This window comes from Sus scrofa, chromosome 11 (assembly GCF_000003025.6).
Source record: "Sus scrofa isolate TJ Tabasco breed Duroc chromosome 11, Sscrofa11.1, whole genome shotgun sequence".
NCBI classification, from domain to species: domain Eukaryota; kingdom Metazoa; phylum Chordata; class Mammalia; order Artiodactyla; family Suidae; genus Sus; species Sus scrofa.
In genome coordinates, this window is record NC_010453.5 from 8,952,589 (window position 1) to 8,976,127 (window position 23,539).

At 36.8% G+C, this 23,539-nt stretch overlaps 1 protein-coding gene across 1 annotated transcript in view; it reads right to left on the minus strand.

Annotated features, from left to right (window-relative positions):
- Positions 1-23,539, minus strand: part of N4BP2L2 (NEDD4 binding protein 2 like 2) — a 106,758-nt gene that overhangs the window by 61,536 nt on the left and 21,683 nt on the right. The window contains 1 exon segment of the mRNA XM_021065179.1: positions 21,863-22,009. Coding sequence (XP_020920838.1) covers positions 21,863-22,009 — 147 coding nt within the window.

Consider the following 23,539-nt stretch of genomic DNA (forward strand, 5'->3'; position numbering starts at 1 on the left):
AAAGATACCACAAAAAAAGAAAATTACAGGCCAATTTCGTTGATCAACAGAGATGCAAAATTCCTCAACAAAATACTAGCAAACTGAATCCAACAATACATTAAGGGATTGTACATATTGATTAAGTGGGATTTATCCCAGGGATGCAAGGATTCTTCAATATCTGCAAATCAATCATTTTGATACACCACATTAACAAACTGAAGAATAAAAACCACATATATGATCCTCTCAATAGATGCAGAAAAAGCCTTTGACGAAATCCAGCACCCATTTCTGACAAAAACCCTTCAGAAAGTCAGCATAACGGGAACCTACCTCAACATGATAAAGGCCATATATGACAAACCCACAGCTAACATCAATCTCAATGGTGAAAAGCTGAAAAACCTCTCACTGAGATCACAAACAAGACAAGGATGTCCACTCTAGCCACTACTCTTCAACATAGTTTTGGAAGTCCTAACCACAGCAATCAGAGAAGTAAAAGAAATAAAAGGAATCCAAACTGGAAAGGAAGAAGTAAAACTATCATTATTTGCAGATGATATGATATTATACCTAGAGAATCCTAGAGACTCTACCAGAAAACTGTTAGAGCTCATCAATGAATTTGGTAAAGTTGCAGGATACAAAATTAATACACAGAAATTGAGACGGCATTTCTATATACTAACAATGAAAGATAAAAAGAGAAATTAGGGAAGCAATCCTGTTTACCATCACATTCAAAAGAATAAAACACTTAGGAATAAACCTACCTAAAGAGATAAAAGACCTGTACTCTGAAAACTATAAGACACTGATAAAAGAAATCAAAGATGACACAAACAGATGGAAAGACATACCATGCTCTTAGATTGGAAGAGTCAATATTATCAAAATGACCATAGTACCCAAGGCAATCTACAGATTCAATGCAATCCCTATCAAATTACCAAGGACATTTTTCACAGAACTCAAACGAAACATGTTAAATTTGTTTGGAAGCACAAAGACCCAGAATAACCAGAGACATCCTAAAAAGGAAAAATGGAGCTGGAGGAACAGGTCCCTGACTTCAGACTATACTACAAAGCAACAATCATCAAAACTGTATGGTACTGGCACAAAGAAATATATATCAGTGGAACAGGATAGAAAGCCCAGAATTAAACCCACGCACTTACAGTCAACTAATCTATGACAAAAGAGCCAAGAATATACAAGGGAGAAAAGACAGCCTGTTTGATAAGTGGTGCTGGGAAAACTGGACAGCCACATGCAAAAGAATGAAATTAGAACACTCCCTAACACCACACACTAAAATAAACTCGAAATGGATTAAAGACCTACATGTAAGACCAGATACTATAAAACTCTTAGAGGAAAACATAGGCAAAACACTCTCCGACATAAACCACAGCAACATCTTCTCAGATCCACCACTTTAGAGTAATGACAATTAAAGCACAAATAAACAAATGGGACACAATTAAACTTAAAAGTTTCTGCACAGCAAAGAAAACCCTAAACAAAATGATAAGACACAACCACGGAATGTGAGGAAATATTTACAAATGAAGTGACTGACAAGATATTCAGCTCCAAAATGTATAAACACCTCCTATAGCTCAGTACCAAAAAAAAACCCAACTCCATCAAAAAATGGCAAAAGATCTAAACAGACAATTCTCCAAAGAAGACATACAGATGGCCAAAAAACACATGAAAAGATGTTCAACATCACTCATTATTAGAGAAATGCAAATCAAAACCACTATGAGGTAACACCTTACACCAGCCAGAATGGCCATCATCAAGAAGTCTACAAACACTAAGTGCTGGAGAGGGTGTGGAGAAAAGGGAACCCTATTATACTGTTGGTGGGAATGAAAATTGGTGCAACCATTGTGGAAAACAGTATGAAGATTTCTCAGAAAACTAAAAATAGGATTACCATTTGATCCAGCAATCCCACTCCTGGGCATCTATCCAGAGAAAACCATGACTCGAAAAGACCCACATGTACTCCAATGTTCACTGCAGCACTATTTGCAATAGCCAAGACATGGAACAACCTAAAGGTCCATCAACAGAGGAGTGGATAAAGACCATGTGGTACATACACACAATGGAATATTACTCAGCCATTAAAAGCAAAGAAATAATGGCATTTGCAGCAACATAGATGGACCAAGAAATAATCATGCTCAGTGAAGTCAGTCAAATGGTGAGACACCAACATCAAATGCTAGCACTTATATGGGGAATCTAAAAAAAGGACAGGATGAACTGCTTTGCAGAACAGATACTGACTCACAGACTTTGAAAAACTATGGTTTCCAGAGGAGACGGGAGAGGGGATGTAGTGAGGGTTTGGGATGGAAATGTTATAAAATTTGGTTGTGATGATTGTTGTACAACTATAAATGTGATAAAATTCATTAATTTAAAAAAACAATGGGTCAATGAGGAAATCAAAGAAGAAATTAAAAAATACCTTGAGATAAATGTCAAGGAAATCATAACCATACAAAATCTATAGGATGCTGCCAAAGCAGTTCTTAATAGGAAGTTCACAGCAATACAGGCCTTCCTTAAAAAACAAAAAATCTAAAATAAACAATCTAATCTACCACCTAAAAGAATTAGAAAAAACAACAAACAAAACCTGAAGTTGGCATAAGGAAGGAAATCATAAAGATAAGAGGGGAAATCAATAAAATAGAGATTAAGAAAACAATAGGAGTTCCTGTTGTGGCTAAGTGGTTAATGAACCAGACTAGCATCCATGAAGATGCAGATTCAACCACTGGCCTCGCTCAGCAGGTTAAGGATCTGGTGTTGCCATGAGCTATGGTGTAGGTCGCAGATGTAGCTCAGATCCTGCATTGCTGTGGCTCTATTGGAGGTTGGTGGCTAAAGCTCCAATTTGACCCCTTGTCTGGGAACCTCCATGTGCCACTAGTGCAGCCCTAAATGTCAAAAAGAAAAAAAAAAATTAACCCCCCCCCAAAAAAATCAATAAAACCAAGAACTGGTTCTTTGAAAGGGTAAATAATATTAACAAAACTATGGCGAGACTCACCAAAGAGAGAACTGAAATAAAATAAGAAATGAAAAAGGAGAAATCTCAAAGGATACTGCAAAAATACAAATAAATAAACATAAGAGAATACAATGAACAATTGTATGTGAAAAAATGACAACCACAAGAAATAGACAACTTTCTAGAGACGTACAGCCCACCAAAACTGAATTATGAAGAAATACATAATTTGAACATATAACTAGAAGTGAAATTGTGTAATTTTAAAAATCTTCCTACAAACAAAAGTCAATACCAGACAGATGGCTTCACAGGAGAATTTTATCAAACATACAAAAAGGAAGTCAAACTCTTTCAAAAGATTAAAGAGGAGGGAATACTCTCAAAGACATTCTATAAAGCCACCATCACCCTAATATTTAAACCAGACAAAAATACCAAAAAAAGAAAAAAGAAAATTATAGGCCAACATCTCCGATGAATACAGATGTAAAAATTCTCAACAAGATTTTAGCTGGTTGCTAAAATCCAACACATAAAAAAGATCATACACCACGACCAAGTGGGATTCATCCCAAATTCACAAAGATGGTTCAACATACACAAATCAATCAATGTCACATACCACATTAACAAAATAAAAGTGAAAAATCACATGATCATCTCAATAGATGCAGAAAAATTATTTGACAAAGCCCAATACCCATTCATAATAAAAACTCTTACAGACATGGGTATGGATGGACCATATCTCAACATAAAAAAGCCATGTGTGTAGTTCCCATTGTGGCTCAGTGGTTATGAACCTGACTGGTATCCATGAGGACCCGGGTTTGATCCCTGATCCCACTCAGAGGATCCAGCATTGCTGTGAGCTGTAGTATAGGTTACAGAGGTGGCTTGGACCCTGTGTTGCCATGGCTGTGGCACAGGCCAGCAGCTGTAGCTCTGATTCAACCCCTAGCCCAGGAACCTCCATATGCCACAGGCACAGTATTAAAAAGAAATAAAAAAAAGAAAAAGCCATTTGTCACAAACCCAGAGCCAATATAATACTCAACAGAGAAAAACTGAAGGCCTTCCCGCTACAATTTGGAAGAAGACAGGATGCCCACTCCTAGTCAACATAGTATTGGACGTTCTGGCCACAGCAATCAGACAAGAGAAAGAAATAAAAGGTATTCAAATTGGAAAGGAAGAAGTAAAATTATCACTATATGCAGAAAACATGGTATGGAAAACCCTAAGGACTCCATGTAAAAACTGATAAACCAATTCAACTGATAAGGAATTCAACTAAGTAACAGAATACAAGATTAATATTCAGAAATAGGTTGCATTTTTGTATACTAACAATGAAATATGAGAAAAGGTATTGTGAAAAGAAAATACCTTTTAAAATTGCACCAAAAACAAGAAAAAGCCTAGGAATAAACATCACCAAGGAGGTGTAAGACTTACCTGCTGAGAACTATAAAACATTAATAAAAAAAATTAACGAGGATTCAAAGAAATAGAAAGATATCCCATGCTCTTGGATTGGAAGAATTAATATTGTTAAAATGGCCATACTGGAGTTCCTGCCGTGCCTCAGTGGTTAACGAATCCATCTAGCAACCATGAGGTTTCGGGTTCGATCCCTGGCCTTGCTCAGTGGGTTAAGGATCCAGCATTGGCGTGAGCTGTGCTGTAGTTCGCAGACGTGGCTCAGATCCTGCGTTGCTGTGGCTGTGGCGTAGGCTGGTGGCTACAGCTCCGATTCAACCCCTAGCCTGGAAACCTCCATATGCCACGGGAGTGGCCCAAGAAAATGGCAAAAAGTCTAAATAAATAAATAAATAAATAAAATGGCCATACTATTCAAAGCAATCTACACCTTAAATGCAATCCCAATCAAATTACCCACGACATTTTTCACAGAACTGCAATAACCCACAAGTTGAACCATAAAAAAAAAAAAAAAAAAAAAAAAAAAAAAAAAACAAGGCAGGAGGCATAACTCAGAGTTCAGACAATACTACAAAGCTATAGTAATCAAAACACAGTGGTATTGGGAGCTCTCTTATGGGGCAGCAGGTTAAGGATCCAGCGTTGTTACTGCCGTGGCTCTGGTGGTTGCTGTGTGCACGTTCAATCCCTGGCCCAGGAAATTACACAGCTGTGAGTGTGGCCGAAAAGAAAACAAAGCAAAACCAAAAATTAAACAAAACAAAAACAGAATGGTACTGGTACAACAGACATATGGATGAATGGAACAGAACAGAGCCCATAAATAAACCCACACACATGGTCAATTAATCTTTTTGACAAAGAAAAAGTCTCTTCAGCAAGTGGTGCTGGGAAAACTGGATAGCTGCATGTAAATCAATGAAATTAGAACACAGTCTCACACCCTGTATAAGAAAAAACTCAAAATGGCTTAAAGACTTAAACAGAAGATATGACACCTTCAAACTCCTAGAAGAGAACATAGGCAAAACATTCTCTGACATAAATTGTACAAATGTTTTCTTAGGTCAGACTCCCAAGGCCATACAAATAAACGCAAAAATAAGCAAATGGGACCTAACTTAAAAGTTCTGCACAGCAAAGGAAACCATAAAAAAACAAAACACAAAAAGACAACGTTCAGAATGACAGAAAACATCTGCAAATGATAGAACTGACAAGGGCTTAATCTCCAAAATATATAAAAAGCTCATATACAACTCAACAACAATAAAAACCAAACAACTCTTAACTGAAAAATGGGCAGAAGATCTAAAAGACTTTTCTCCAAAGACATATCGATGGCCAGCTGGCACATGAAGATGCTCAACATCACTAATTATACAAATGCAAATCAAAACTACAATAAGGTACCACCTCATATTGGTCAGATGGCCATCATTAGTAAGTCTACAAATAACAAATGCTAGAGAGGATGTGGAGAAAAGGTAACCCTCTCACACTGTTGGTGGGAATGTAAATTAGTACAACCACTATGGAAAACAATATGGAGACTCCTCAGAAAACTAAATATAGAAGTACCATATGATTCAGCTATCCCACTCCTGGGCATATGTCCAGACAAAACTATAAGTCAAAGAGAAACATGCACCCATAGGTTCACAGTAGCACTATTCACAATAGCCAAGACATGGAAACAACTTAAACATCCATCAATAGATGAATGGGTTAAAAAGATATGGTACACATTCATAATGGAATACTAAACTATAAAAAAGAACAAAACAATGCCATTTGCAGCAACATGGAAGCAACCAGATATTGTCATAGCAAGTGAAATAGGTCACAAAGAGAAAGACAAATACCATGTATCACTTATATGTGGAATTTAAAATATGGCACTGGAAGTACCACAATGGCTCAGCAGAAACTAAACTAACTAGTATTCATAAGGATGAAGTTTCGATCCCTGACATCACTCGGTGGGTTAGGGTTCTGTGTTGCCATGAGCTATGGTGTTCACCAATGTGGCTCAGATCCCTCATTGCTGCGGCCAGTAGCTGCAGCTCTAATTCAATTCCTAACCTGGGAACTTCCACATGACACAGGTGTGGCCCTAAAAAAAGCAAAAAAAAAAAAAAAATATATATATATATATATACACACACACATACACGCACATATATTGTGTATATTATATACATATATGGCACAAATGAACCTATCTACAGAACAGAAACAGCTCGCAGACATATAGAGCAGATTTGCGTATGCTCAAGAGAAGGGGGGAGGGAGTGGGAGTTTGGGCTTAGTAGATTCAAACTATTACATTTATGTATTTATTTGTCTTTTTAGGGCTGCACCTATGGCATATGAAGTTCCCAGGCTAGAGGTAGAATTGGAGCTGCAGCTTCCAGCCTACATCACAGCCACAGCAACATGGGATCTGAGCCATGTCTGAGACCTACACCACAGCTCAAGAGAACCCTGGATCCTTAATGCATTGAGTGAGACCAGGGATCAAACCCATGTCCTCATAGATACTTGTCATGCTTGGTACCACTGAGCCACAACGGGAACTCAGCAAACTGTTATATTTAGAATAGACAGACAGCAAGGGTCCTACTGTATACCACAGGGAACTATATCCAGTCTACCGGGGTAGACCATGATGGAAAAGAGTATTTAAAAAGAATATATGTATGTATGACTGAGACACTTTGCTGTACAGTGGAAACTGGCACACTGAAAATCAACTGCAACAAAAAAAAATTTTGTAAATGGTATGCAAAAAAAAAAAAAAAAAAGAAAGAAAAAAGAAAAAAATCCAAAAATCCTCTAGGAGTTCCCGTCGTGACTCAGTGTTTAATGAACCTGACTAGCATCGATGAGGATGTGGGTTCGATCTCTGGTCTCACTCAGTGGGTTAAGGATTCTGTGTCACAGTGGCTGTTGTGTAGGCTGGCAGCTGCAGTTGCTATTGGATCCCTAGCCTGGGAACCTCCATATGCTGCGGGTGTTACCCGAAGAAGACAAAAAGACCAAAAAAATAAATAAATTCCTAGAAAGAATGGTATGTTATACAAACTTTAGAATACTATCATTTAAAATAACAAGCAGATGAGACACTAGTAATTACATCTAAAAACATTACAAACTGCCTCTCTGACCCTCCAACATATACCTTCTTCCCCTTTGTCTACCGAATCTTCTGACAACTCTGTCGCTTCCCTAAGTGTATCATAAAAATACAAAGCTGACATCCACTCAAACTTGAATGACTAATTTCATATAAGTCCAGGCTGCAATTAACTAACAGTTTCACATAACTACCAGTAAGTCGATACCATACTGTCACCTAAACATTACAGAGAGGTCATGATGAAATACTTATTCATGAAAATCAAATGTGCTGGGGAAAGTTTCCCTACTTTTATTATGCTTGACATTTTAAAAAATATCTGTTTCTTTAAAAAAGAAATGGGTTCATATGGTTTGAACAATACACTGCTCTGTAAAATTAATCCTAACAAATCCCTCAGTAAAAATATCAAATTAACTGGATCACACCAACAGTCCATACAACACAGCTGAAAAAACCGTATTCATGACACTCATGAATCGTTTGGAGATATTCCCCAGCTTAATTCCTGACTGCCTATACTAATGAGGAATATGAGTATCTTTGGGAAATGTAATAACCAAAAAATTAAACTTTATCCTTCCAGATCTCTCCTAGCATTTCTAACCAGTATAAAAAAACCACTCCTTCTGTATTCCTTCTTGATTCCTTCTCTGATCACTCCTTCTGTATAGAGATGAAATCATCAAAAGGCAAACAAAATTACAGAATTTCAAGGCTAACATACAAGGTATTTCAGCTGAAATTCTAACATACTCTTCTTGTTAATCCATCCAATGACCCTATGTTATAGATTGAGAAGGTATTCTCATTTAATTAAGAGGAAAAATTTTAGAAAATAAAGACTTGCCTAAGTTGCGATCACAACTGCAACTTATCTTCAAATTCTGCAATGTGAAATTCTGTGCTCTACTAAAAGCGGAGGTTTCTGCTCTTCGCAGCAATCCCTCAGGTACCTCAAAAGTAGTCTGAAACACAACTCAGTTGCACTGTGAACAACTCCAGTGTCAGATGACCCACTAAACATTTCTTATTGAAACCCATTCCATTTTTAGAAAGTCTTGAATTAACTTACAAACTAAGAACCACTGATCCAGTCATAAACCTTCGTTTTATACAAGAAAGAACTGCAGAAGAGAGAAGGGAATGCCTCACAGGTACCTCTCAACTAGCTAGTATAATAGGGCTAGTGACAAAAATATACAGACTGGTAGCTTAAACAAGAGGTTTATTTTCTCACAATTCTAGAAGTCTGAGATCAAAGCATCTGCAAGGTTGGTTTCTTCTAAAGCCTTTCTCCTTGGCTGATAGATGGCTTTCTTCCTCCATTGTCTTCATAGGTCTTCCCTTTGCATGTGTCTGCGTCCTAATCTCCTCTTCTAATAAGGACACCAGTCGTATTGGATTAGAGCTCATCCAAATGATCTTAACTACCTCTCTAAAGGCCCTGTTCTGGGAGTTCCCGTCCATCATGGCTGAGTGGTTAACGAATCCAACCAGGAACCATGAGGTTACAGGGTTCAATCCCTGGCCTTGCTCAGTGGGTTAAGGATCCGGCGTTGCCGTGAGCTGTGGTGTAGGTCGCAGACGCAGCTGGGATCCCGTGTTGCTGTGGCTCTGGCGCAGACTGGCAACTATAGATAGCTCTGATTCGCCCCCTAGCCTGGGAACCTCCATATGCTGAGGGAGCAGCCCAAGAAATGGCAAAAAGACAAAAAAAATTTAAATTTAAATTAAAAAAAATAAAGGCCCTATTCCCCAACAGTTACACTATAAGAACTGGGAGTTAGGACCTCAACATATGAATTTTGAGAGGACATAATTCAGCCCAGAACGCACCATCCTTTTACCCCCATGATTAATGTCTTCCTGTATACAAAACACATTCACCCCACTCCAACAGTCACAAAAGTCTTAATGTATTCTAGTGTCAACTCCAAGGCCAAAATCTCATCTAAGTATCATTTAAACCAGGTATGGACTTGAGATAAGATGCATCCTGAGGCAAAATTCCTCTTAAGCTGTGAACCTGCGACTCTAGACAACTTAATGTACTTTCAAAAAATAATGGTGGTACAGGCCTAAGATAGACATTCCCATTCCAAAAGGGAAAAACCAAAAATAAGAAAGGGATGATGAGTACCAAGATATTATCAAACCTAATAAAGCAAATTGGATTGGACTTTAAAGCTGAAGAATAACCTTTAATAATAACAGTGAAGAATAATCTTCGGCTCCAAGCTCTGTTCTCTGGGCCAGCCAGACTGAAGGCCCTGCTTTCCAGGCCCACCAAGGTGGTAGCCTGACCCCCTCAGCTCTGATCCCATGGTGGCAATGGCAGCTCTTCCAACCTCTGACCTGCCTTCAGGGTCATTCTACTGTTTTCTTGAAGGACAACACATGCTCACAGCCAGATCACCAGAGAAAGCTCTACTGACTTGTCTTGTAAGATCTCAGATGTCTGTCTCTTCATTTCATCCTGTCTCTTTCAGTCCAAGCTGGCAGATTTTGCTGCCACGACCTCATCTGTTTCTGCTGAGATAGCGTAATGAACTTAAAATCACACACTCATACTCCCTTTAGCAACTGGTTGTCTAGCAACAACCCTGATGTCTCCAAAACATACTTCCTAGTTTTTCTTAATAGGAATAGACCAAAATTTTCCAAATACTCAGGTATTTGGTTCCATTTTCTTAACAATTTTTTCTTCAATTTATCTCTGCCTCTGCATTTTACTATAAGCAAGGAGAAATCAGGTCATACCTTTAATACTTGCTTAAAAATCTCAGTTAAATATCCAAGTTCAGAGTTCCCATCATGGCTCGGTGGTTAATGAACCTGACGAGTATCCGTGAGGACTCGGGTTCGATCCCTGGCCTTGTTCAGTGGCTTAAGAATCCGGCATTGCTTTTACTGTGGTGTAGGTAGCAGACGAAGCTCAGATCCTGTGTGGCTGTGGCATAGGCCAGCAGCTGTAACTCCGATTGGACCCTGGCCTGGGAAATTCCATATGCCCTAGGTGCAGCCCTAAAAGGACAAAAAAAAAAAAAAAAAAAAAAAAAAAAAAATCCAAGTTCATCACTTAGAATTTCTCTTTTTCACAAACTGCAGAACACAATTTAGCCAAATTTTTGCCACTTTAAGGTGGCCTTCCCTACAGTTTCCAATAATGTGTTCATTTCCATCTGAGACAAGAAGCACTCTTTTCATACTTCTCCCAACACTCTGTTCATGATAACACATCTATCTCTAAGGTGACAGAAACCTTCTCGATAGTTCCTTTTTTTTTCAGAGCCCTCACCAGAATCAACTCTGTATGTTTCTACCTACATATCTGAAGCAATTTTGGCTTTTTCTAACATGGATTTCAAAACCCATCCAGGCTCTACCAGACGCAGTTCTAAAGCCACTTTTACATTTTTAGGCATTTGCTAGAGAAACATCCCACTTCCTGGTACCAAAATCTGTGTTAGTTTGCCAGAGCTACAAAGTACTACGGTCTGTGTGGCTTAAACAGAAATTAACTTTCTCACAAATCTGGAGGTTAGAAGTCCAAGAACAAGGTGTCACCAGGGTAGGTTTCTTCAAAGGCCTCTTTCCTTGGCTTGCAGATGGCTGTCTTCTTCCAGTATCATCACAGGAAAAGTCATCCCTTTTTGTGTCTGTTTCCTAATCACCTCTTCTTGTAAGGATGCCAAACATATTGGATTAAGGCCTAACCACATGGCCTCATTTTATCTTAATTCTCTCTCTCAAGGCTCTATATCCTAAAAATAATCACATCCTGAATACTCGGGGTTAGGACTTCAATGCATGAAATTCTGAGGGGACAGAATTCAGTCCTTAACAAGCTGAGACCACTGATACTAACATTTATTGTATGAATATTCAACAGCACTCTTTCTCAGTGATTGTGCTGATGACCTTTTGATAGTAAACAAAACCAGTTCAATCTCGGACACATGAGCTTAAAAATAAGGGGGGGGGGAATAATCACATACTCATAAAAATTAATAGAGAAAAGGTACATGGACCATATATGTATTTTACCCCTCACCAAGCCTAATACATCTGAAAAGGTTTTCTTGAAGAGCTCAAATGTGAAGGATGGGTATGGAAGGAGTGTGTACACACAAAACTTTCCGGGAAGAAGGAACAGAATAGCACATTCAAGTAACTGAGATGTGGTCAGTTCGGCTGGATCATGGCAAGTGTGAAAAGTTATCAAACATGCAGCTGGAGAGGAAGGTAGGGGCCACCATGAACCAGACTCTTAAATATCTCATTACAGTTTTTCATTTTTATCCTAACAGCAATGGGAAACAACTGAAAGGTTTTTATGCATGATCATATTTTCATTTTACAAAGATCACTCTGGCAAGGAGGGGGCATTAAGGGCTTCTAATTTGCTGGTAATGTTCTAATTCTTGAGCAGGGTTCTGGTTACATGATTATGTTCACTTTGTTAAAATCGGTCGAGCTATATACACTTATAATTTAAGCACTTTTTACTATGTACATGATACTGCAGTCTTGTTACATTGTGGAGAGAAAGGGCTAGAATAGAGCAAGTATTGACATGGGGACCCTAGTCTCAGGAAGAGGTGATAATTCAAACTAGAAAGATGACAGTCAAAAGTGGGAGCTTCCATCATGGCTCAGTGGTTAGCGAATCTGACGAGGAACCATGAGGATGCAGGTTCAATCCCTGGTCTTACTACTCAGTGGGTTAAGGATCTGGCGTTGCCATGAGCTATGATGTAGGTCACAGATGTAACTCACATCCTTTGCTGCTGTGGCTGTGGTCCAGACAGGCAGCTGCAGCTCTGATTCAACCTCTAGCCCCGGAACCTACATATGCTGCAAATGTGGCCCTAAAAAAATAAATAAAAAAATAAGGCATATAAAACCCTTCAGCCAAAATTTAGTGAGCTCCTACAGTATTACAGGCACTTGTTTAGGTTCTGTGGATAACAGCTATGAACAAAATAACAGGTTGTCATGGAACATATTCTAATTCAAAAGACCCCCAATAAATCAGTATTACACAAGATAGCTTCAATTACTAATTAAGTACTATGATGAAAACAAAACAGGACAAGGTATTAGAGTGACAGGGTGGAGCTACTTTAGATTGGAAGTCAGGGAAGGCTCTCTGTGGAGGTGACACCTGAATGTTGAGAACATGCAAGGCATTGGGCCAAGAGTAGGAAAAAAAGAGCATTCCAGGAAGAAAAAAGAGCTAGTGTTTAAAGCAAGATCAAACTTAGTGTATCTGAAAGACAGACAAAAAGACCAGTATAGAGGAAATATGATAAATGAAGAAAACAGTGATCTAAGAGAAGGTCAAGAAGCAGCAAGTCAGATCCCACAGAGTTTAAGCACGGAGAGTGATTTAATTTATATTTGAAAAATTTTTTTAATTTATACTTTAGTTGCTCTGTGTAAAATTATAGGATGGCAAAGATAAAAGTAGGGAGACTACTATGTCCAAGTGAAAAATGATGAAATCGCATACGGAAATCTAAGAGTAAGAACTGAAGTGCTAAAGCAAAAAACAATCTCTAAATGACCAAAACCAAAAATCAAAAGTCTCAAGGTTGCTCTAGTTATGACACTCTAATATTTATTAATCATAAATCACAAATACAAAGACTACTAGTGAGGTTCAAAATCTGGAACAAAAGGATCTAAGGGTGTTAAGATACTCAACATTAATGGATGTGCCTTCCTCTCGGCCTGGACACTCTCACCCCTAGCAAGTGTCAAACACAACTAATTCATATTCCTATCTCCATGCTTCCTAAATTACAAAGTACCCTATGAAGTCGCTCCGTTTAGATGAATAGGTCCTTAATATCAAGAGACTGTTGATTATTTTAGGGAGAAGACTAGGTCTCATGTTCAACAAATATTTACTAACTCTTATTAAAAGACAAAGCTTCAAAGACAAGACAAAGAACACTGTGCTTTCATTACCCTTAAGGGTATAAAATAATCTTTGTTAATATAATACCCTGGGCTATAATGGTCTTTACACAGCAAAGGGAAGACGGGGAGGGAGAAATACCACTTTTGACCACTTGTCTTTTAGCTTTAATGTCGTCTTCCCTACATTCTCCAGAATTAAAATTTTTTCTATTTTTTAATTTAAAATGTCTAGCCCTAGCCCCCTTTCCTATTTCCTGTAAATACTTCAATTTACTTATATTCAAAATAAAATGTTTTAAGCACATTTTTGCCAATGTTACATTATATAATATTCCAATAATCTCAATCCCATAATGTACTGCTTTCCAGTTTCCTGAACCAAAAACTATCTTAATCTATTCATAAAAACAAAGCCTATTTCTTTCACGAAATCTCCCCCATCCTAACACAAATCCTACCTCTAATTTTACATTTAGAAACAATGAAGAAAAAAACCCACAAACTACTCTCAAAGAATTAAGAAAAACCAAACAAGGTCCAGTCCTTTTATTTTTTAAGTTAACTAAAACAAAATAGGGCAAATACTCAAGAGTAAAAATTCTTCGTTCTGTACTTACAGGTTTTCCTGGAAGAATCTAATTATTTATTTAGCAAACCTAAGTAACTGGCTTCTTTATTGTTCTTTAACTTTAGAAAATCAATATAAACAACATTAAAAAAAGGATGTTAAATATTACAAGAGGAAAAACTCTTAATTCTCCAGAAATTCAAAAGACGGATGTAATTTCCATGATAGCTACTGCTACCACAGTTAAGTAATAAGCAGACGTTAGATGAAAAATATACTAAGGCCACTTACAGTGTTGCTCTATTTAGAAAATACTGCCTCAAAATTAATCAGCAAAACAAACAGCTTACATAATTCAACAATCCTTTTATTGAATACTACAAATTTCAAATGCTAACTAAAATCTGGAAAGATTAAAATAAAATTTAAATATTAAAGCACAATAATGTAGCAACTCAACTGAAAAGACGTTGCTGAAATGTAATTATTATATCAAATGTATATTTTGTAGAAAACATTTAAACATTAACAGTATCTCAGCTTTCAATCTTGACTTAAAAGTAGCATTCTAAGTAAATGGCCATTTACAGATTTCTTCACTCAACTTAAGTAACCGTACCTCTAACCCTATAAATTCAAAGGTAACATAAAGATGCATTCAACTCTCCTTTGGAATTTCTTTCCTGCCTTGAAAATAAACCTCAATTAATACTAATAACTGAAGCAAAGATGATTACGTGGTTTAAAAGATAAAATGGGACATAGCAAGGGATGTATCTGAATCCCAGTTACATCTTTCGCGAGAGAAATTATGTCGGATAAATTGTTTGAACTCCAAGTTTTTGTTTCCTCTATAAAATCCTTATATGATCACTATAAAAAAAGAGAGACTGGGAGTTCCCGTCGTGGCACAGAGGTTAACGAATCCGACTAGGAACCATGAGGTTGCAGGCTCGATCCCTGCCCTTGCTCAGTGGGTTAACGATCCGGCGTTGCCGTGAGCTGTGGTGTAGGTTGCAGACGCGGCTCGGATCCCGCGTTGCTGTGGCTCTGGCGTAGGCTGGCAGCTACAGCTCTGATTTGACCCCTGGCCTGGGAACCTCCATATGTTGCGGGAGCGGCCCAAGAAATGGCAAAAAAAGACCAAAAAAAAAAAAAAGAGAGAAGAGAGAGAGAGAAAGACTGTAACAATCATATCTAGACTAGGTCCTGGCATTGACAGTTTTTCAATGGCAGCTACTTAAGTACTATTAAGGCTTGCTGATACTAAATTCCTAATCCTTACTGAAGAAGCAGTGCAGAATATGGTCACTTAGGCTGAACTAAAAATATTTTGTTACCAGTTTTCCTTCAAAATCATTCAGTTCTTTAAGAAAGGCAAACTGGAGAATCACAACCTAAAGGGAATTCCATAATAGTGAATTTCCATCAACTATTCATCAGCTAGTCTATCAGCATAAGGCTTAAGTATTATGAAAGCATTTTTTTCACAAATCCACACATTCAAGTCCCACGCCATGCTTATAAGACTCCCAACCAATGAGTAACACTAGTAGGCTTTTCAATATCTTACCAAATATTTTCATACCAAAGTCCTACCTAAACCACAGGATCAGGAAACTAACTGCAAAGCTGTGATCTGTAAGTTGAACATGACTAAACAAGGTTCATAAAGAACAATGAGTTAGTCAGTGGAACACAGGAGGCAAAAAAGTTACCCCTCTTTTGTAACTTACCATCCCATCATCTTCATTAAAAATGTTATGAAGTTAATGTGAGGATTGCTGAGCAGAAAATAGAAGGAAAAGAAAAAATGCACAGGAAAAGACCATGGAAGAAACATTTTTTTCTATTAAGAAAAAAGAAAAAATAAATGAAGAGGAAAAATACACAGTCCTTTCCCAAATCAAATTTTCTTTCATTTTGGAGTTGCCGCTGTGGCTCAGTGGTAACAAATCCAACTAGTTTCCATGAGGACACGGGTTCAATCCCTGGCCCTGCTTAGTAGGTTAAAGGATCCAGCATTGCTGTGAGCTGTGATGTAGGCTGCAGACTCGGCTCAGATCCCACATTACTGTGGCTATGGTGTAGGCCTGCAGCTGCAGCTCCACTGGGCCCCTAGCCTGGGAACTTCCATATGCCACAGGTGTGGCCCTAAAAAGAGAAAAAAAAAAAAGACAGAAACAAAGTTGAACAATTACACAATTACTATGATTACTAGTTTTAGTGTAAAACATTAATTTTACATGTCCTGAGAATACAGTTAAACTGCCATGCAAAAAAAAAAAAAAAAAAAATCCAAATAGAGTGTATTTTAATGGACTCAATTTAGGAACACAATTTTTAACCATGAGTAGATTATTCTTACTTTTTTTTTCCTTAGTTACCAATAAAGTTGAGAGGCAAAAGGCAAAGAGGCCATCTTGAAATCTCTCAATTTTCTCATTATCTCACAAAAAGAAGTTCAATTAAGAAAACATGTAAGTATTAACAACTGGACAACACTCTCCAATGAAGCCTTCAGTCATTCCCCAAAGTAAGTATAATGTCAATGTGATAACACCCAGTTCTAAAATTAGGGGTGAGAGTATGGTTATGTCCATACTAGATAAAATAATCTGTTTTATTCATACTTAAGTTTTTAAGACAGGTGGCTGACGTTAGTGGAATGTGTACTTGGAAGTGGTATTTCAATATGTAATGACTGCAACTTTCATACCTGCAATGTAACAGGGTTATTCAGAGAACACAATGTGTTAGGAGAAAAGGGAAGAAAAAGAGATTATTTCTAATCTAAATGACTAAAATAAACTTCTATTAAAAGGTACAAGTCAAAAGAGTCCAACAGACACAGCCCTAGCTTCCAACAATAACTATTTATTCTTGAAGTTCTCTTTTTCAGAGGTTTTTGTGCTACTCTTTCCTCTTGTTTCTGTGCATAATTTAAAAGCAACAATATACTAAGAAATTCCATAGGAGATATATTCAAAATGGAGCTTACACATGAATATTTTATTACAAAAATTATGCCATTCAATGCACTCTATGTAAAGGCACCGAGTGTAAAGTGCAGCCATTTTATTACAAGTTTTCTGATTTTAGTTGTAGATATCATAATTGTAAAATTTTCAAGGTTTGTTCTGAAATTTATAATCCATGCAAAAGTGAAAAATTTGCAGACTTAAGACCCTGGCAATTTGAATTACTGAAGTGAATTAAATGTCACTTTGCAAAAGTAAAAAAAAAAAAAAAAAGTCAAAAAGACACACAAGACAGAGGAGTTCCTGTTGTGGCTCAGCAGAAATGAATCTGACTAATAACCATGAGATTACTGGTTTGATCCCTGGTCTTGCTCGGTGGGTTAAGGATCCGGTGTTGCTCTGAGTTGTGGTGTAGGTCACAAAAGCAGCTCGGATCCCACGTTGCTGTGGCTGTGGCGTAAGCTGACAGCTGTAGCTCTGACTGGAGCCCTGGCCTGTGAACCTCCATATGCCACAGGTATGGCCCTAAAAAGCAAAAAGCAAAAAAAAAAAAAAAAAAGACACAGAGAAAATCACTAATTACTCCTCTTTCACAATCTATTTCTACAAACTTAGTACTTCTTGCTATCCTAAGGATATTTTAAGAAAAGCCTAGTATACATACAGGGAGACTGACTGTTTTAACAGTACCTTAATTTACAAAATAAAATAAAAATTGGCATGCCAATTTGACTTCATTGTAAAGAGAAAGAAAGTCATCACCAAAGAAGATATCCATTAATCCCTTAATATAATCTCTCCTTCCACAAAAATCACAGCTAACAATTTTAATGACAAAAACATTTTATTTCTAAACTGTAACCTATAAAACTTTTTCTTTTTTTTTGCTTTTTAGGGCCACACCTGTGGCATATGGGGGTTCCCAGGCTAGGGGTCTAATCACAGCTACAGCTGCTGGCCTATGCCACAGCCACAGCAACAGCAACGCAGGATTCAAGCCACATCTGCAACCTATACCACAGCTCACGGCAACGCCAGATCCTTAACCCACTGAGCGAGGCCAGAGATCGAACCTGCAACCTCATGGTTCCTAGTCGGATTCACTTCCCCTGCGCCGTGACAGGAACTCTTAACCTATAAAACTTAATTATAAAAACCACTACTCAATCTGCTGTTCTACTGCCACCAAATGTTTATTATGAATAATCGCTGTAACTAAAATACTTTGTTAGGATTCTAGACTCTATTTAGATGGATTGCAGATGTTAAAACAAATACACACAAAAAAACACTTTAACCCTAATAACTGAATTCTCAGTTACTGTATTCATGATACAATACTACATAAAACTTCAATAAAAGCTAGTAAACCTATCTGATCAAGGCACCATTACATGAAAACCGTATTTCTTTAACATTTTCCAAAGAGAACACCACCAATTTTCTTTATAAATACTTAGAAAATCAGGTTCAGAAAAATCTATAAAAACAAAAACTTGATTACAATGAAAAGCAATATTTTATATCCTTTGAAATCAACAACTCTTTCAAAACTCAGCTATACAAATAACTGGAAATTTTTGTAACCTATATTAATTAGGCAAGAAATAAACTTTGAATACTTAAATCCACCCTATCACACCAACACCAAAATATAACCCAATCTTTTGTAAACAATCTTACTTAAAAATAGACATAAAATATTAAAAAGCTAACATTTTCTTTCAGAAAAGTGATTACTGAAAATAAAGATAATCAATTTAAAAAACAGTATCAAAAGTTCAACTTGATTACAAGTATTTTTACTAGCAGGATTAGGACATCCAGAAAACTATAAATCTCCTTAACCAAAAGAAGTAATTTTTACCAGGCCTATGAAAAAACACCCATTTTATACTTTGTGATGGAGACCAACTCAGAACTTCCATATGCTGCCCAAAAAAAACAAAACAAACCTCAGAATGGCAGGTAGTAGCTGGGGGACTAATGCAATAAGGATATTAACAAAGGAGTTCCCATTGTGACTCAGTGGTAACAAACACAGCTAGAATTCATGAGAATGCGGTTTGATCCCTGGCCCCACTCAGTGGGTTAAGGATCCGGTGCTGCTGTGAGCTGTGGTGTTGGTAGCAGACTTGGCTTGGATACCACGTTGCTGTGGCTGTGGCGTAGGCTGGCAGCTGCAGCTCTGATGGGACCCCAGCCTGAGAACTTCCATATGCTGCCAAGAAAAAAAAAAAAAAAAAAAAAAAAAGAATATTAACAAAAATGTATCTGAATAGAAGGAAAAAAATTGATGAAAAACTTTTAATTGGTAAATTTCATATTTTTATAGATGTCTTTAACATTAAGCAATGACTTACGATAGTCATTTTGGTATCTTTTATTGCATACTCATTTCTCCATTCTGCTATTGTTCAAAAGATAAAAATAAAAAATTAGCCAGAATGCTTGGGGAAATAATTAATTTGTCTTAAAAAAACAAAGTCAAGTCTTCCAGAATGCTAATTTCTCTGTCTTGATAAGCATTTCTAATTTTTAAAAATAATCACTGATGGGAGTTCCCATTGTGGGGCAGACACGGCTTGGATCCAGCATTGCTATGGTTGTGGTGTAAGCCAGCAGCTACAGCTCCGATTAGACCCTAGCCTGGGAACCTCCATAAGCCGCAGGTACGGCACTAAAAAGACAAAAAGACCAAAAAAAAAAAAAAAACACTAATGGAGCTCCCACTGTGGTACAGTGGGTTTAAGGACCTGGCATCATTTCTGAAGCAGCTTGGATTGGCTCCCCAGGCTGACACAGTGGGTTAAAGATCTAGTGCAGCCACAGCTATGGCATAGGTTGCAACTATGGCTCGGATTTGACCCCTAGCTCAGGAACTTCATATGGCCAAAAAAGAATAAAGAAATCAGTAATGATTAATGATCTTTGGATGATTATTTAGTACTCAAAAGTACTAGATGAAGTTCAATCTATAATAAAATTTGGAAAGTTATTTTAGGCTTACTTTCATGAACATGTTTCCTCATAATTTGTATCTTCCAAATGCAATTCTCTAAAACCTCAAAATAAATTTTGCTACTGTTCAAATATTATAAGGTACAATTATCCCTAAATAAAGTTTTATAAAGACAACACAGTATATATCTAATAATTCTTTCGCCTTTCCCAAAATTAAATTCTTCCGTGCTATTTCAAAATGCCAATTCACATAATAAAATGCTGGAAAAGTCCAAATAGCAAGAAGTATTACTCTCAAACAAAAGAATATATGAAAAGAGTGAATAACGGAAATGTGTATATGTATAAACATATATACATTTACACACTAAACATGAGTTAGCATATTCCTACTACATCATATTTAGTTAGGATGAACAAATACATACATACATATATGTTAAACAAAATAAAGCAAGGTAATAGCAATTCAAATGCCAACAACAGTGAATACTACAATCGTATTATCTCACTAAAGGCAATGCAATGAAGACCCTGTTGAGAGTACTACATTTAGTTTTGAGTTGTGTAACTTAGTATTACTTAATAATTTAATATCAATTTAAAAAGTAATATAAAGATGTAACAGAACACTTAAAGTTGAAAAGAACTTTGGCAAAGGTTTTAAAAATTTAAAACAACATCAGAACATTATGGGAATTCAGGAAGGGTTTAGGAAAAAGAAGACTTGAAGGCCATGAACTATTATACAAAATATTTTTTAAATAGTTGTAATTAGCTGGGTTGTTTTTTTTTAAAAAAAAAAAAAGATAAGTCAAAGCAAGATTAGGATGAGTTACAAAATATCTGAAATGAATGCCATTTCAGTTTCAAAATTTTAAGTAAAGAAATATAATCTAAGAAAAACTAGCCAGTGAGAAATAGTTTTCTCTACAGAAAAAAACTAAAATCTGGAGAAATAAAATATCCTACAGGACAAACCATCTTACAATTAATGCTAAGGAGCTGTCTACAATATTTTTTATATTAGAATAATACTGTGTTAATTTAAAAGAGAAAAGCAATATAGTATCAGAATAGCTTGAAGGGCTTTTTCAAACTGTATCATGATTGCCCGGTTGAGGCATTCCAGAAATGGGTCGTATGGGAAGACAGCAAATGGCTTAAGCAGAAAGGAGATGGATGTGTGTATTCTGGAGAAATGCCCCAGGTGATTGATACACCTACTATATGGCATTTGATAGAGAATTTTGTTTTAAACAAGTGATACACTAGTTATACCTTAGAAGTACTTTTTTGCACAGATGAATTTGCAGAAACATAGTTTTACCAATATAATGAATAGGGGAATCAACTAAGGTGCCTATTACTAGCATTTCTTATATATTTAAGGTAGTCAAGGAAAAATACTAAAGTTTTACAAAAAGTTGGATTTAGATATGAACTATAAAACTATCTGACATTATCTACAAAAGATAAAATTAGTTTAAAAATCTGGTTCCTATCCACTTAGATGTCCTCATAATAATCAAAGGTATTACAACAAAAGATTATAAAAACATTTAAAATACAATTTTATATAATTTTTATTTACACTTTAGAATTTAAACAACTTGCTGGGAACATCTTTCGTGAGGCAGTGTAGTTTTTTTTTTTTATTTAAAACTACTTAAACTTCAAGACAGGCTCACTAAAATTTTTTAAGGGCAAGCAACAAATGTGTTAGCTGAAAATAGCCAACTTAACGATTATCTGTGACACAGACTTGATTATGTGAGCCTAGAGAGCCTCCCCACCTCGGTCTCCCCTGTGAAGGTGGAGGTCTTTGTGTGCTTTTGTGTGGCGGTTCCACTGAATTCATTACAATAGAGATGGACATTTGATATTCATAACGATCCAACATCTGAGCAATCTTCTTTCGAGACACACCATGTTTATTCCTCCTACCAAAAAAGAAAAGGATTTTAATTCTTTTTTTTTGAGAATGTATAGGCTAAGAGATTAAAACTGTTTTAACAGAGTTCAGATTTTAAATTATATTTTGCAATAAATACTAGAAGATACATCTACATTTTATAAAAAAAAAAAGACTAGTCCGTTCAGAGTTATAAATAGTATCTTAAAAAGGCTTAAAGATACCACAAATCACAGCACAATGTTAACTGATTATACCTTCTTCACATAGAACTAACTACTAGTTCAATGAACCACTGAGTTATCTTTCCCCCTTTTTAAACAAAATGAAAAATTATGAGAGATGGTTTTGAGAAGAATTGAGTGGGCTCCTATAATTAAAAAAAGCAGTATGAAGGAGTTCCCGTTGTGGCGCAGTAGTTAACGAATCCGACTAGGAACCAGGAGGTTGCAGGTTCGATCCCTGCCCTTGCTCAGTGGGTTAACGATCCGGCGTTGCCGTGAGCTGTGGTGTAGGTTGCAGACGTGGCTCGGATCCCGCGTTGCTGTGGCTCTGGCGTAGGCCAGTGGCTACAGCTCCGATTCAACCCCTAGCCTGGGAACCTCCAGGGAGCGGCCCAAAGAAACAGCAAAAAGACAAAAAAAAAAAGCAATATGAAATATCTTCACTTACAAAAGCTATTTTAGCACACTTGCATTTAAAAATTTATTATCAATACTAAGCTATTACTAGAGATACAACAATCTGTATATTTATCACAAACATAACACTAAATGAAAGACACTAGATACAATATATACTGTATAATTACACCTATATAAAGTGTGGGGAAAATTAAACTATGGTACTAAAGCAGAGGATATTTAAGAAAAAGAGACACATGCTTTAAAGAAAAGCAAAGAAATAATTACCAGGGAACTGTTACTGGGAAGAGGAGTTCAAAAAACTTCTAAAGTGTTGGTGATGCTCCCATGACAGGTGTTGTGGTTAAAAGAGTATCTGCTTTGTTAAGCTACATATTTATATTTTATGTAATTTTTGTGAGTTTACTTATAAAAAAGTGTTTTAAAAATTATTCTTGGAGTTCCCGTCGTGGCTCAGTGGTTAACAAATCCGACTAGGAACCACGACGTTGCAGGTTTGATCCCTGGCCTTGTTCAGTGGGTTAAGGATCCGGCGTTGCCATGAGCTGTGGTGTAGGTTACAGATGTGGCTCAGATCCTGCGCTGCTGTGGCTCTGGCGTAGGCCGGTGGCTACAGCTCTGATTGGACCTCTAGCCTGGGAACCTCCATATGCTGTGGGAGCGGCCCAAGAAAAGGCAAAAGACAAAAAAAAAAAAAAAAAAAAGAAAGAAAGAAAAAATATTCTTGATTATATGAGAAAAAGAATGTGTGTGTGTGTATAACTGAGTCCCTTTGCTGTTCGGCAGAAACTGACAGAATATAAATCAACTATAATAAAAAAATTGTAGGAAATCCCATTGTGGCTCAGCAGGAAGGAACCCGACTAGTATCCATAAGGATGAAGGTTTGATCCCTGGCCTTGTTCAGTGGGTTA